Source organism: Euleptes europaea, chromosome 1 (genome assembly GCF_029931775.1).
Source record: "Euleptes europaea isolate rEulEur1 chromosome 1, rEulEur1.hap1, whole genome shotgun sequence".
In the NCBI taxonomy this organism is placed as follows: domain Eukaryota; kingdom Metazoa; phylum Chordata; class Lepidosauria; order Squamata; family Sphaerodactylidae; genus Euleptes; species Euleptes europaea.
In genome coordinates, this window is record NC_079312.1 from 112856551 (window position 1) to 112870231 (window position 13681).

The 13681-nt window shown below is 41.0% G+C and overlaps 1 protein-coding gene across 4 annotated transcripts in view; it reads left to right on the forward strand.

Moving 5' to 3' along the window:
• Positions 1–13681, forward strand: part of GABRB2 (gamma-aminobutyric acid type A receptor subunit beta2) — a 152874-nt gene that overhangs the window by 116342 nt on the left and 22851 nt on the right. For all 4 annotated transcript variants that reach the window (XM_056857356.1, XM_056857364.1, XM_056857372.1 and 1 more), the window contains exons 6-7: positions 6544–6681; positions 12235–12387. In XM_056857356.1, the coding sequence (XP_056713334.1) occupies positions 6544–6681; positions 12235–12387 (291 nt within the window). The remainder of the gene's footprint in view (positions 1–6543; positions 6682–12234; positions 12388–13681) is intronic.

Genomic DNA, 13681 nt, shown 5'->3' on the forward strand with positions numbered 1-13681 from the left:
TACATCGCTGGGAATACAAAGTGTGGTAACACCCCCCCCAGTGAGTTAGGTTAGACTGAGAGTGTGTGACCGACCCAAGGTCACCCAGCAGGCTTCCATGACAGAGTGGGGATTTGAACCTGGGTCTCTCAGATCCTAGTCTCACACTGTAACTACACCTCACTGGCTCTCATTTTGGGCTGCAGCAGGGGAGGAGACAAGGAAGTCGCAATCCACTGATGAACATCCCTTCTGTCTGTAGAAATCATCACTGAACCCAAGCCAGTCCTTTTTTCCTTCCAATTTATTGTACTTTAGTATACATTCTGTGAAATGAGCTGTCTTTAATTTGTACAGTCTCCTAATTTTAAGCATTCAGAAGCATCCACATCATGGTACAGAATAAGCCTGGATTATTTCTGCGGCTGCTTATGCTGTTTGCTTTCTATGCTTCTCTTTCTATTGCATACTTTCCTGCAGATAAGCATATTTTTAAAGAAAATCAATATTTCTTGACATTAAAAATGGACCAGGTAACACCATTTCTCAAGCAGAATTTTATCAGCATATATCTTAAATTCCATTCCTTAAATAATAGGCCAATGTTACTTTAGAATGGTTTAGAATGGTTAGATGTGTATCTTTCACTACCAGTATAAGAACTTGGAAGTGTCCTGGAAGCCACACAGGCAAATACATTTGTTGCCAGTGAAATACATATTGATCTAATCATTTTGCAGGCTATTGATGCATCACTAAGGGCACTTTCACACATGCCGAATAATGCACTTTTAATCCACATTCAGTGCACTTTAACGATCGGTTGCAAGGGGATTTTGCCATTTCACATAGTAAGATCCAGCTCAAAGTGCATTAAAAGTGCATTATCTGGCATGTATGAAAGTGCCCTAAGTCCCAACAACATCCTTTACATTCAACCGAAGAGTGTATAGTACGTATTAAGAAAAGTGGTTGTAGACTTAGTTATCTGGTTATCATCTCCCAGCAAAGAAAGGATTTTTATTACAAACATTCTTCCTTTGTTCAGAATAGCCACAAGCTTTCCTGTTGAAAACATAACCATGTTCAGATGGGGCAGATGGGGCATTAAGGCCACTAGAAAAGTCTTGATGGGCTGAATGCCTGGGAGGTCAGGGTGGCCCTGCATGAAATGGGCAGAAGCCACCATTGCTGCACGTCAACAGTGCCCACAAGGGGGGCGGAAGCTGCTGCCACCACAACCTGGTGGCCTCCACCTGACACGAGGCAAACAGGTGGAAGAAGCCACCATAGATGCAAGCTGCAAGCTAGCAGCACCTGCCCTGCCCAGTGTGGGCAGGCAAGAGCTGGATGAAAGACAGGGTTGCCAGGTCCTGCTTCATCACCAGTTGGAGGTTTTTGGGGCAGAGCCTGAGGAGGATGGGGTTTGGAGAGGGGAGGGACTTCAGTGCCATAGAGTCTAATTGCCCAAGTGGCCATTTTCTCCAGGTGCACTGATCTCTATCGGGTGGAGATCAGTTGTAATAGCAGATCTGCTACTACCTGGAGGTTGGCAACCCTTGTGGAAGATGCATCGGGGGGGGACACTTTCCAGGGTCTTTTTTGCCTCCCAGTCCACCTCCATATTCAGAAATCCGTTTCATCACTTAGATCTGCTGTACTACATACAGAAAAGCCTGCTGTGTAGAAGAGAACGTTATCTAGTGAATCCTGTGAAGTGTACATAGATGATCTCATCAGGATCTGCCATGTTATTCTCATTTCCAGTGACATCAGCTTCTTGTCCATTTTTTTCCTTAGGAAAAAGCCCTGAGCCAAATGGGCCAGGCTGTCCCTGGTTATTGTTGGACAGGAGACCACCAAAGAAAGGCCAGGGTCAATACGCAAAGGCAGGCAATAGCAAACCGCCTCTGTTCATCACTTGCCTGGAAAATCCTGTGGTGTTACCATATGTCAGCTGTAACTTAAGGGCAGTTTACACACATGCAAGAGGAAGAAGGGAGGATAGGAAGTGCCATATGGCTTATCAATATGTTGGCATGAGGTCCCTCATCTGCAGTATTCATGAGAACAGCACTTCAAAACTGTTACCCTAAAAATCTTCATAATCAAGAATCACTACTACTAAACTACTGTTGTTAATAGGGTTAATAAGTTTGTAAGTATTTTCAGGTATTCAGCTTTACTTACTGTCCCAAGTTATGTACAATGTGAATGAAATTTAAGCAAACCTACAAAATCCTTTCCCCCCATAAATCATTTATCTCTTTCTGATATTCCATCTTGGCCTATCTTTTTGGGCACAATAGCCCATTTTATGGTACGTCTGGTTTATGCTGTGAAAAGCATAAGAATTTCTGTCTTGGCTGTCGACTAAACAGTTTTCCGAATATCCATTTCTGCTTTTCGCAGCTCATCATGATAAGAGACAATGTGGCAACAACTCTAGATCCTCGGTGACATCAGTCATTAAAGATCTGAATTTTCAAGAAGATTCTTTAATCCCCCTTGGTTAGCATCTCATCTGAGTTCTCCTGGATTTAGCATTATGTCAATATGCAAATGATGTTTCATAACGTTTACTCCTGGGCTAGAAAAGGATAATAACTGCATGCAAATATTCATGAAAATAAAGCCACTAATAATAACTTTACATACATAAAAGGAAATTGTCCTCAAAGTGAAAGATGACATACTACATTTTTATGCAGAGAACAGCACACAGACTCACTATGCTTGGCTAATGAACCTTGTACCAACAGCAAACTATAACCATAACAGGATAAGAAACAAACTTATGAGCAGCTTCCAGAACACAAACCCTTTCCAAATAATCCTGCGACTGTAAGAAGCCTGAGCATTTGCTACTGAGGATCAGAGTAAGAGCACCCTGTTGAGTGTCTGGTATGAGTCTTAGTCTAGCATAGCTTGCAGAAATGGATACACATTCTCAAGTGTGGCTCTTTGAGACATCTTCCTGTTATTGTACTGCTGCAACTCAGCCTCCCTCTTGAAGGCATCTGCAGGGCAATAAGAGGCGGTGATTTATTGTAAGTACCCAAGTATCAAAGTATAACTGTCAGTAACATGTAGTTAACATAATGTGTGAATATAACCTCACAGTGCAGACTGGAGAATTCCTGTTGATAGTCAGAGCATTTCCCTTTCGACAAGGAGAATGTGAAGTTTCTGCTTGAGCGTCATTCTGGACTGTAGCCATAATGATTTTCTCCTTGCAAGTCTGGATTTGTGATACAACTATGGAATAATTAAACAAAGTGGAGTACTAATGCAGTTTCATTTCCAGCATTATTAAAATTGCCAGATGTTGTCCACTTGTTCTAGTTATTGTTCCAATTCACTGCAAAATTAGGCTCCTGAGCAACAGATTGAGGGGAGGGCATAGATGTTATATATCCGTGAAATCTTGGATTAGAAGAACTTGTTCTACCTCATCTCACAGGCTACATTCCATTAGTCATTTACGCTCCACAGAAACCTACGTGGTAGTTTTGAATTTCCTGGCACTTCTTGGTACATGCATTTTTAATATTTGCTGTTTTTTCAGTAGAAAGAATTGGCACAGAGCAGCTGTTGATTGCCCTGTTTTATAAATTAAACCCTTTATTTCTGGGAAAGGGGAGGATTGGGTTTGTATTTCAATTTTCTTCAGAACAAAAGTCAAATTTAGAGGGCCTATGGTGACTATAAGCATTTTCTATATGGAATGAGTCCAAAAGCAACTGAGTACAATAGCATTTGATGAAATTTCATGTGGAAAATGAAATACGTTTATTTGGTCATTTTAGCATTCACAGAATGTAACCTATCATTCCATTGGTATGAAAAACTGAATAGCAGAGAGAGCTTATGATACCCTCCAGCATCCAGATCCTTTTCAGCAAGATTATCCCCTTGAAGTTATCCAACTACTTGCCTTTTAGATTAAACATTTATTGAATCTTGTTTACTGGTTTGTCTTCACAATGGAAATTTTAAACATTAAAAGCATATACTTTATTGTCACACAACAATAAAGATTTCCTTATACAGCTATATTAGTGTATGCAGGTATCTTAGCATTGTAGGGTTTTTTTCCTTTTGTGAAACAAGGTTATTTGCAAATAGGAACAGGTAGAAATAATTTTAATTTTAATTGATATGCCTGTAGGCATGTTAGTTTATGGGCTGCCTTAAACATCTTATGGGAAAGACAGGATAGAAATAATGTAATGGATAAATAAAAGTATTTAGGACTGCAATCTTGGTGCATGTTTTTCTGTATGTGCTTAAATGTCTATACAGTTAAAATCTACCAGAATATCCTAGGAATATTATGCTTACTATCTGTGTGCTCACCTTAGATTGAAACAGAATAAAAGGACCAGGTCACTAAACTGTACTGCTAGTGTCCCTTAAGGAATAATCATATAGTTAACTCAGTAGGAAACGATATGTGGTTGGCCCGTTTTTTCCAGCAAAAGCAAAAAGTGAATGCTCAGAGAAACAAAAATTAAAAAGTGCAAATAAAGTCCAAGGACATCATCATCTTTCCCCCGATTTAAACTCTTTGTTCCATGGTCCCAGGAGAGCTTCTTGTCTGTGAACACAGTATTTTAAAATATTTGTTAATGTTTCTTGAGTAGCTAACAGTGTAATCAAGGAAGAAGAGACAGTATACGTTGTCGAGAAGATACAATATCTTTCTCGGGTGTAAGTATAAAATCATGTTTAGTACTGCCGACGAGTGAAGAATTCAAAACAGTTGACTATCTCGGAACCGCTGTAAAATATTACTGAAAAGGAGGCTCAGTTTTTAGTCATTTCTGTTTTCTTGCATATCCTAGATTTCAAGAGCTGCTTCTTGTCCTGACAGAACAATGTTATCTGTGATTTCATAAGTGTGCTTGCTGGAAGTGTGTAGGGACTTAGCTCCATTTAACCGCAAACCATTTGTGTAATTCCTTGATTTCTAGTAAAACAGTTAGTACATTATTATGACTGCAGTAGGACTGAGTAGATTTCCCCTGTTCCGTTCCATTATTATTGCAGATTTTTGCTCTGCATTGCACTCGCCTCTTCCTTAATTGCACATTAACTAGGAGAGTATCTAAAATTAACTCAGAAACTGGAGCAGGCACCATATTCACTGCCCCTTTCAGTTCCTCTTCATGCTACTGATCTACAAATGTGCATTGGTAAAACACTGCAAAAAAGAAACCTTGATATGAATATACATATGTTTGTATCAGAAATATTTCTCTATGGTCTTTTTGCTCATGCACATATGCACTCTTGCACATTGGTAAAATACCAGAAAAAAATTATCTTGATTCAGTAACATCAAGACTGCTTTGCTTTGTGTTTTATCAGTGTAGACTTGTTCATTGGCCAAGTGGGGAAACACACTGTGCTCATGGAACTAGAAGCTGTGGCAAACCACACAGGCATATCATTTTGTCCCCGTGTCCGTAGCTCAGCACTCCCAAATTGAACATGCTTACCAACCTTGCTGTCATAGTATCCAGTGAGGTAAAAGAGGCAGGGTGAGCCTCCTCTTTGATTACTGTATCTGTTTTTATTATTTGAACACATGAAGCTGCCTTATACTGAATCAGAACCTTGGTCCATCGAAGTCAGCATTGTCTACTCAGACCAGCAGTGGTTCTCCAGGGTTTCAGGTAGAGGTCATTCATATCACCATTGTATTAACAGATCACTTCAGGATACAATGGTTCCATATTAACATACCACACCCTCATTAGCACATTAACTTGATACTTACAGAACAATGATTAGCACATTACCTTTGATACTTTTTGCAGGACAATGATTCAGCTCAAACCCAACCCCTATCTGACTATATATTACTCTTCCTACACACTTGACACTGAGAGACACTGTCCTTCAGTGTTACTCCTCTGAAGATGCCTGCCACAGCTGCTGGCGAAACGTCAGGAAAGAAAATACCAAGACCGCTGTTACGCAGCCCGGATAACCTACAAGAACCATGTGACCCATTGTTAGTCAAACTGTGACCTAGTTGTGGCTCCTGTCACATACATGGAAGATAGGGTTGCCAGGTCCCTCTTGGAAACTGGCAGGAGGTTTTAGGGGCAGAGCCTGAGGAGGGGAGGGTTTGGGGAGGGGAGGGACTTCAATGCCATAGAGTCCAATTGCCAAAGTGGCCATTTTATCCAGGTGAACTGATCTCTATCGGCTGGAGATCAATCATAATAGCAGGAGATCTCCAGCTAGTACCTGGAGGTTGGCAACTCTAATGGAAGATCAACAATCGAGTAGTAAAATACATAATAACCAAGTGGGCAAACTATTAACTAGATCCCCAGTATAGTTTGTAAAATGATTCATATTGCTATGTAGATTTTATTTCAGATAAAAAATGTGGGTGTTTTACTGCAGACATATTCAGTACAATAGATTTGATTCATTTTTATTTTAGTGAAATATTATCAATGCTTCAAGTAAAATTACTGAATTATTCTTGCAACATATGTGTTACTGCGAGTGTACCATATCCTAATGCTTCTCTCCTTTTTTCAGATGGCTATACAACAGATGATATTGAATTTTACTGGCGTGGGGAAGATAATGCAGTTACAGGAGTGAGAAACATTGAACTGCCTCAGTTCTCCATTGTAGAGTACAAACTTATCTCCAAGAAAGTTGTTTTCTCAACAGGTTTGTGAAAGGTTAATAATAAAGGGAAGGCTTCCGTTTGCCTGTTGAAAAGCTACCTGTTAATAATTTGGGGTTTTATGGAATATTTAGTTCATGGGCTACTTAAATAATCAGATGATCTCAAATGGCAAATAACTTGTGATGTGAAGATGCTCAATTACTGTTATCAGTGACTTAATCTATAGGATTTATACCTCGCTAAAAGATATGTTTCCTTTGTTAGAATTAGTTACCCAAAGCAATGAGGCAATCTAATTGAATCAGTTAGATTATTTTTATTGCTAACTCCAGAAATATTAGTATTAAATCAGTATAAATGCAACAAAGTAACAAAGTATAAGAAAAGCCAACAAGCTAGTTTACAGGATTTCACAGATCACAATACATTCACAGAACAGAGTTTCTATACATACCACATACCATCCAGGAAGTCAGATAAAGACCTCCAAGGCTCCAATGTCTTACAATTTCTAACCCCTTATATACTCTTTCTCCATGGGAACCCTAATCTGTGTTTATCTATTACAATCTTCATACTAAATCTCCTCAAGGATTTAAAACATTCTCAGATATCAGACAAAATTTCCCCTTCACTATATCAGCAAGGTTCTATTTGCAAGGCTATATAGTTAGCTGATAAAGATATACATGAATAATTAGATTCTAAGTGTCGAGCTAGATAACAATATGAATGGCTAAATATATAATATGGTGAGAAATACTTTTTATTCCCATAAAGGATGTGAGAAAAGATGCTTATATGCATTTCTATTACCCCCCCCCCCTTTATAGCATAGGCAGCAGTTTTAAAAGGCCAAAAAGCCTTTTGTTTCCAATGGAGGACAGATGGGGGCACCCTCTTTGGGGGCCCAAAAAATTGGACCCCTGACGCAAGCTTCACCAAACTTGGGGATTCTTGTAAGGAGAGTCACCTGCAACTATGGTGCAAATTTGGTGCCTCTACCATAACACACACACCCCAGAGCCCTACCAAGTTTTCCCGTAGGGTTAATGGATCAGAAAATCTTCAGATATTTGAAAAAGCCAGGGAAAAACCCTTATCGGTAGGGGGATTTGGCTTTTTGCGGGGGTTTCTGAAAATTTTCAGGTCTATTAAACCCAAATCTGAAAAATACCAAAAAACATGGTACACACACCTTAGTGTGAACCTCGAGCGACCCATGAGAAAGTGGGGTGCTATATTTTACCTGAGGTAGTGGTGGTGATAGAAAAAGGGAGGGCAAGACAGTGTCTGCCTCACAAGGTGACCCAATCATAACAAAAGTGCATAACAGTTTCTGACCTAAGCTAAAAATGCAGTGGTAGTTACACTGAGTATACAAATACCTATGGATTTGGCCAATGGAATGCTTTTTTCAAATAATAGTGATAACTCATTGGTGTTAGGCCTGAGCCACTCATCTATTCCCTGTCCTCTGCAGCAATTCAATTCAGGACAAAAGCAATCAATTTCACCACCCACTTGCATTACTGAAACATACACAGACCCTCTGAGGTGTGTGATGATGCCCTGTGGAATATGCATTAGCTCTCTTCCCCTCTCTGCTACACAGATTTCCAGTCTGAGTCCAGTGAGCTATATTTATTTTTGACAATCATTCTGCGGCAGAGAGATTAATTTCTGTGACTGATAGTGTGGAAACAAGCTTTCAGACTGTTGACTAAGATTGTCTGTGATTATTTCTTTTTTGTGTCACTCATTTGTTAGAACAGCTGTCATCTTTGAGTTTTCCTTAGAAAAGAACACTGCCATAGAAGTAGAATTGTCATAATTGTGTTGGAGGTCCCTCTTTTATACTCAGGGCAACCATGAAACTGGGAACAAAATGCTGTAACTGTGGACATCCTTAGGGTCATATGTTGTTTTCCTGTGATGTTTGGGTTGGATATATTGGGGGGGGTATATTGCCAAGAGACAACAGGTCCTTTTCCACTGAGGGATTCAAAGGCAATAAGCCCGCAAGTGGTGAAGGATAACAGGCTGTTTTATTGAAATCTCTCTGCTAATGTACGGAAAAGAAATCAAGTCATAAAAAGAAACAGAGAATATGGATTTACACCCCCGTCAGCTGTTGGCAACCCTGAAGCACAACAGCTGGCAGACTCCTAGAACTGGCTAATGTTCACAGCACTGCTCCGTGGTCCACACTGAGCCGAGTTATGATAACAGAGTGGTCACCAGGGACTGGAGAGCCAGTGTGGTGGTGTGGTTAAGAGCAATGGTTTGGAGTGTTGGAGCCTGATCTGGAGAACTGGTTTTGATTCCCCACTCCTCCACATGAGCGAAGGAGGCTAATCTGGAGAACCAGGTTGGTTTCCCCACTCCTCCACATGAAGCCAGCTGGGTGACCTTGGGCTAGTCACACTCTCAGCCCCACCTACCTCACAGGGTGTCTGTTGGGGGAGGGGAAGGTGATTGTAAGCCGGTTTGATTCTTCCTTAAGTGGTAGAGAAAGTCGGCATATAAAAACCAACTCTTCCATAGTATTTTAGAATTACATGATTTTTCACCTACCTGTCTGTGTGCGTGTTTATCCCATAGCTGACCTTGGAGGGGAATAATACTTCCAAAGGCCAAATATTAAGTAGGGTGGGGTAGGGTGGCAAGCATCTAGTACAGATAATCCCTACATTCCAGTAGCAGGTGCATTAGCTTAACATACAAACAACCCACTACTAAAGTATAAAAACAATTATTAAGGAAGAACAACTTGATTTTGAAAGAGAACATCTTCAGCACCAGTAAACTCTTCAGGTCTGGCCCACAGGGCATTTTGTGTACAAATGGAGGAACTATAGTTCATCACTAACTCCTCGAATCTTCTGCAAAGTGCCACTACAGTGGCCAAGAAGTAACCTATCTCTGGGGGCCCATGGTAGCAATCTGCTGCTATTACTTCTGCTATTATGCTCTTCAAAGCAAAAATAGTTACCCAGCTTCTTTATGGTGTTCCTTTGTGGGCCACATTAGTGGGCAAGAATCTTGATGCTATTTTGCATAGATTTCTAAGAAAGTTACTGGGTACTTATTGTTGTGTGGCAGGGATTGCTATTAGAAATGTGTTGGGAATTTGTTCCCTGAAGGCAAAAGCGTGCACATTGATTTGCAGCTATTGATTAAAATTTCTCTGCTCTTCCTGAGTGCAACCTTCTAAGTTTGTTATCCAAGGACTCATCTTAATCCCTGGTTTGGATATGTAGATGCTAAACTTCAGAGGCTGGGACTGTAAAATACCTTTTTGTCATCTCTGTGTTTTTCTACTGCTTGCTCTCTGGTGAAAACAAGATTGTTCCAGTGGGACCTAAACAGCACTGCTCTCCGTGCCCACCATGTGTGCCCTCCACCTTTTGGGGCGTTTACATATTCAAATTCTTGTTGTCCGTGTATCGATTTTTTAACATCCCAGTTTATAGAAGAGCCTTTTTTTTAGCCAGATTCACAGCCCATTCCTGAACCCAGCAGTGGCACTGCCACAGCACCTCCAAAGAGGTTTGGAGGCTGCCGCGAGCAGGAAAAGGGGCTTTAAAATGTAAAAAAAAAATTAAATGGGGGGGGGAAGCCCCATAGAGAAAAGCAATGCCGCACCAGCAAAAAACCTGGCACAGCACCACTGAGGCTTAGGGGGGTGTTCCCAGGCTGGGGTTAGGAAGCTGCCTACTGGTAGCTCCGTCCCCCAGAATGCCCCGGGAACGCCCCCCTGGGACGATGGCGTGAGCACTTGCACCGGTGGGACAGCGGCGGGAGGCCAAGCTGACATCCCAGGGCCGCACTGCCGCAGCAGTCCAGTGAGGCCGGTGTAAGCATCCCAACACCAGCGTCCATGCCAGTCTTGGTGGCACAAGTGGGACGGGCACCGGTGCAAGTGGTACAGATGCCAGCGCAGCCACTTGCAAATCTCCTGAGCTCTTTCAGCCTCAGAGCTCATGATTGGGCTGGGAAATGTACTACCCCCTAGCTGTTATGAGTGGGCGCTATTCTAAAAAGTCCTACTCTGAGCCTCTATGTGGATGTGGAACAAGTTCTACTGAAACCATGGAGCATGGCTTATTTTACTGTAGAAAATATAAGCAATTAAAAACAAAGGCGATTAATACCTGTAGCTAATAAGCAACAATAGATGCTGGGTGGTTTTGATCCAGCTATCATAGTTCCAATAGTCAAATTTATTTTGAGTTTATATCAATTTAAGAGTCATGAGGACAATTAAAAAAAACATATATGATGAAATAAATTATATAAAATAATTAATTAAAAAGAAAGCAATCTGCTGCCTTGAGTGTAATCACAAAAGTGGCCACACTGAAGGAACAGAATCCCACCAAAACACCTCAACATACTGCTTGTTATTTATGACAAAGTTCAGAATTAATAGGAATTTCATCCTATTAGCATTATGTAGGCATCATGTCAATAATCTGATTCAGCTTTATGTATTTTGTTTTTTTATTCTGTTGTTTCTTTGTTAGTTTTAAAAAAGGGTTGTTAATGTTGTTTTGTGTCCGAGTGGTGGTTTTCTGTTTGGAAAATTAATTTTTAAAAAATGAAAAAGCATATAGGTGCCATGTGAACTAATTTTCAGTCTTGACATTCTGGGTATTTTCGGAGTTGTTGTAAGTAGGGCTGTCGATTTGGTTCGTCCGAACTGAAAAACTACCGAACTGAAAAAAGGCGGGAAAACGACAAATAAATTCGGCAGGTTCGGTGTTCCTGAACCTGCCTTTTCCCGCCTTTAAAGACCCACCGCCCTCTTTCCCAGGACTCCTGGGAAACCGGGTGGGGGGTCTTTAAACTCCCCAGATCTGCACCTTCCAGCTGGGAGGCGCAGATCTGTTACCCCCGCGCGCCTTCATGGGGCTTCCCTGAAGCCGGGCAGGGAGCGCTTTAAACAGATCTGCGCCTCCCAGCTGGAAGGCGCAGATCTGTTTCCCCCCCCCCCCCGTGCGCCTTCACGAGGCTTCCCTGAAGGCGCACGGGGGGCACTTTAAACAGATCTGCGCCTCCCAGCTGGAAGGTGCAGATCTGTTTAAAGAGCCCCCCGTGCGCCTTCATGGAAGCCCTGTGAAGGCCCGCGGGGGGCTCTTTAAAGACCCCCGCCCCCTTCCCGACTCTCGGTTTGAAGTGGTGGGCGCCACCTGGGCAGGCGGCGCCCAGCACTTCAAAGACCCGGCCGAATTTTCCCCCAAACTCTGGATCTCGCGCTGAATTTCACGGATCCAAAGCGTGGGAGTTCAGTCTTTGGCACGTCCCTAATTAAAAAGGGGCAAATTTTGCCGAAGCCGAACTTTACTGAATTTTTTTTTTCAACAGCCCTAGTTGTAACCCAGTGGAGTTTACAACAGGTCATAAACTGGGAAGATATTTTGGAGCCTCTATACATATATATTTGAGAAACTGGCTTACTTGTTGTTTAATGCAGATTTGAGAAACTGGCTTATTTGTTGTTTAATGGGGGGTTACTTTTCCACCATAAACGTCAGTGGGTTGTAAATTAATATAATTTCATGATTTTAAAATGTTCCTTTTTGTTGTAGGTTCCTACCCAAGACTGTCGCTCAGCTTTAAACTTAAGAGAAACATTGGGTACTTCATTCTGCAGACCTACATGCCCTCCATTCTGATCACAATCCTTTCTTGGGTTTCATTCTGGATTAACTATGATGCTTCAGCTGCAAGAGTGGCTTTAGGTAGATATTTTTGCTGGACTTATTTCCTCTCAGAATTATGTACTGGGGACACTTTCTAATAAACCAGTTTAAATACAGTATTTGCAGTTAAGTAAATTTAGCCCAAATTACTTAAATGGATTAAAGTAAATGTTTTCAGCAACAAGTGAGGTTTTGTGGTGGCTCTCAGCTTTGTTGCAGACTCATTAAGTTGCATTTAAAATTCAGCATTTTAATCATTACAATTCAGTTAACATTTTCAGCAGCTTCATCTGTAAATTAGCTAGCTGTATAATCACTGCAACTGAAATTAGTTCTGGTAACACAAGATTTTTTTATTGCTCTATATTTTATCTGCCAATCACAGAGTTCCAATCACAAGCCCAAGGTGTTAGACTATATTATTGTCTTTGCTTCTCTCGGGTATAAATTAGATAAACTTTTAACAGGACTCTAGCCATGCAGCAAATAAGACCTGTTCTGCTTGCTTCCATTTCAGATAGTGTAAGCAAAATAATTAGTATATTTAATCTTCAGAACACACTTGCCACTAATTTGGCTTGTTTACACAATAAAGGTTCAAATATTGTTTTCTCTGTGTGTAACAGCTACACAGACAAGGAATTCCAGTGTCTTCAACCACACAGCCTTCTTCACTGTCTTTATTCAATAGGATAGAAATATACTAAACAAATAAATCTACTATCCCTGATATCAGTGGCCTAAATTTGAAGTTCGGCAATCAGGATATCCAGCACTGTTGACCCTGATTCCTAGTATTGTCACAAGGCCCAGGATTTCAGAAGTTTATGTGGCATCACTTTTCCCATACCTAAAGAGGCCCCTGAGGTCTACAAACATGTTCTAGAGTTCTGGTACGTGGATACTGAGTCTCAAAGTATGTACGCTGCGCCTTTTAGATAAAACAGCAATTGTACATATCATAAGGGGCGAAAATGCATGGTCACTTTTACGTCCTTTAATCCCTGTTTCAGCCAGGATCGAACGCACATTATGTGAAACGCATGCGTTTCACCTAATGTGCGTTCGATCCTGGCTAAAACAGGGATTAAAGGCGGATAAAGCGACCATGCGTTTTCGCCCATAGTCATTTCTCCTCTTATATGTGTTAAATGTAACACTTGAACAAGGCTATAATTAGTAGCATTTTACATTTTCTCAACATTGTTGTAACAAAATGGCTAGGAAAACGAATGCACACTATTTCTTCTTGCAATTTAATAAATAAGATCATTTCATTGGGAATAGCACCAGCCTTTAAACATGATGGCATACTTTGATGACTTGTTAAAAG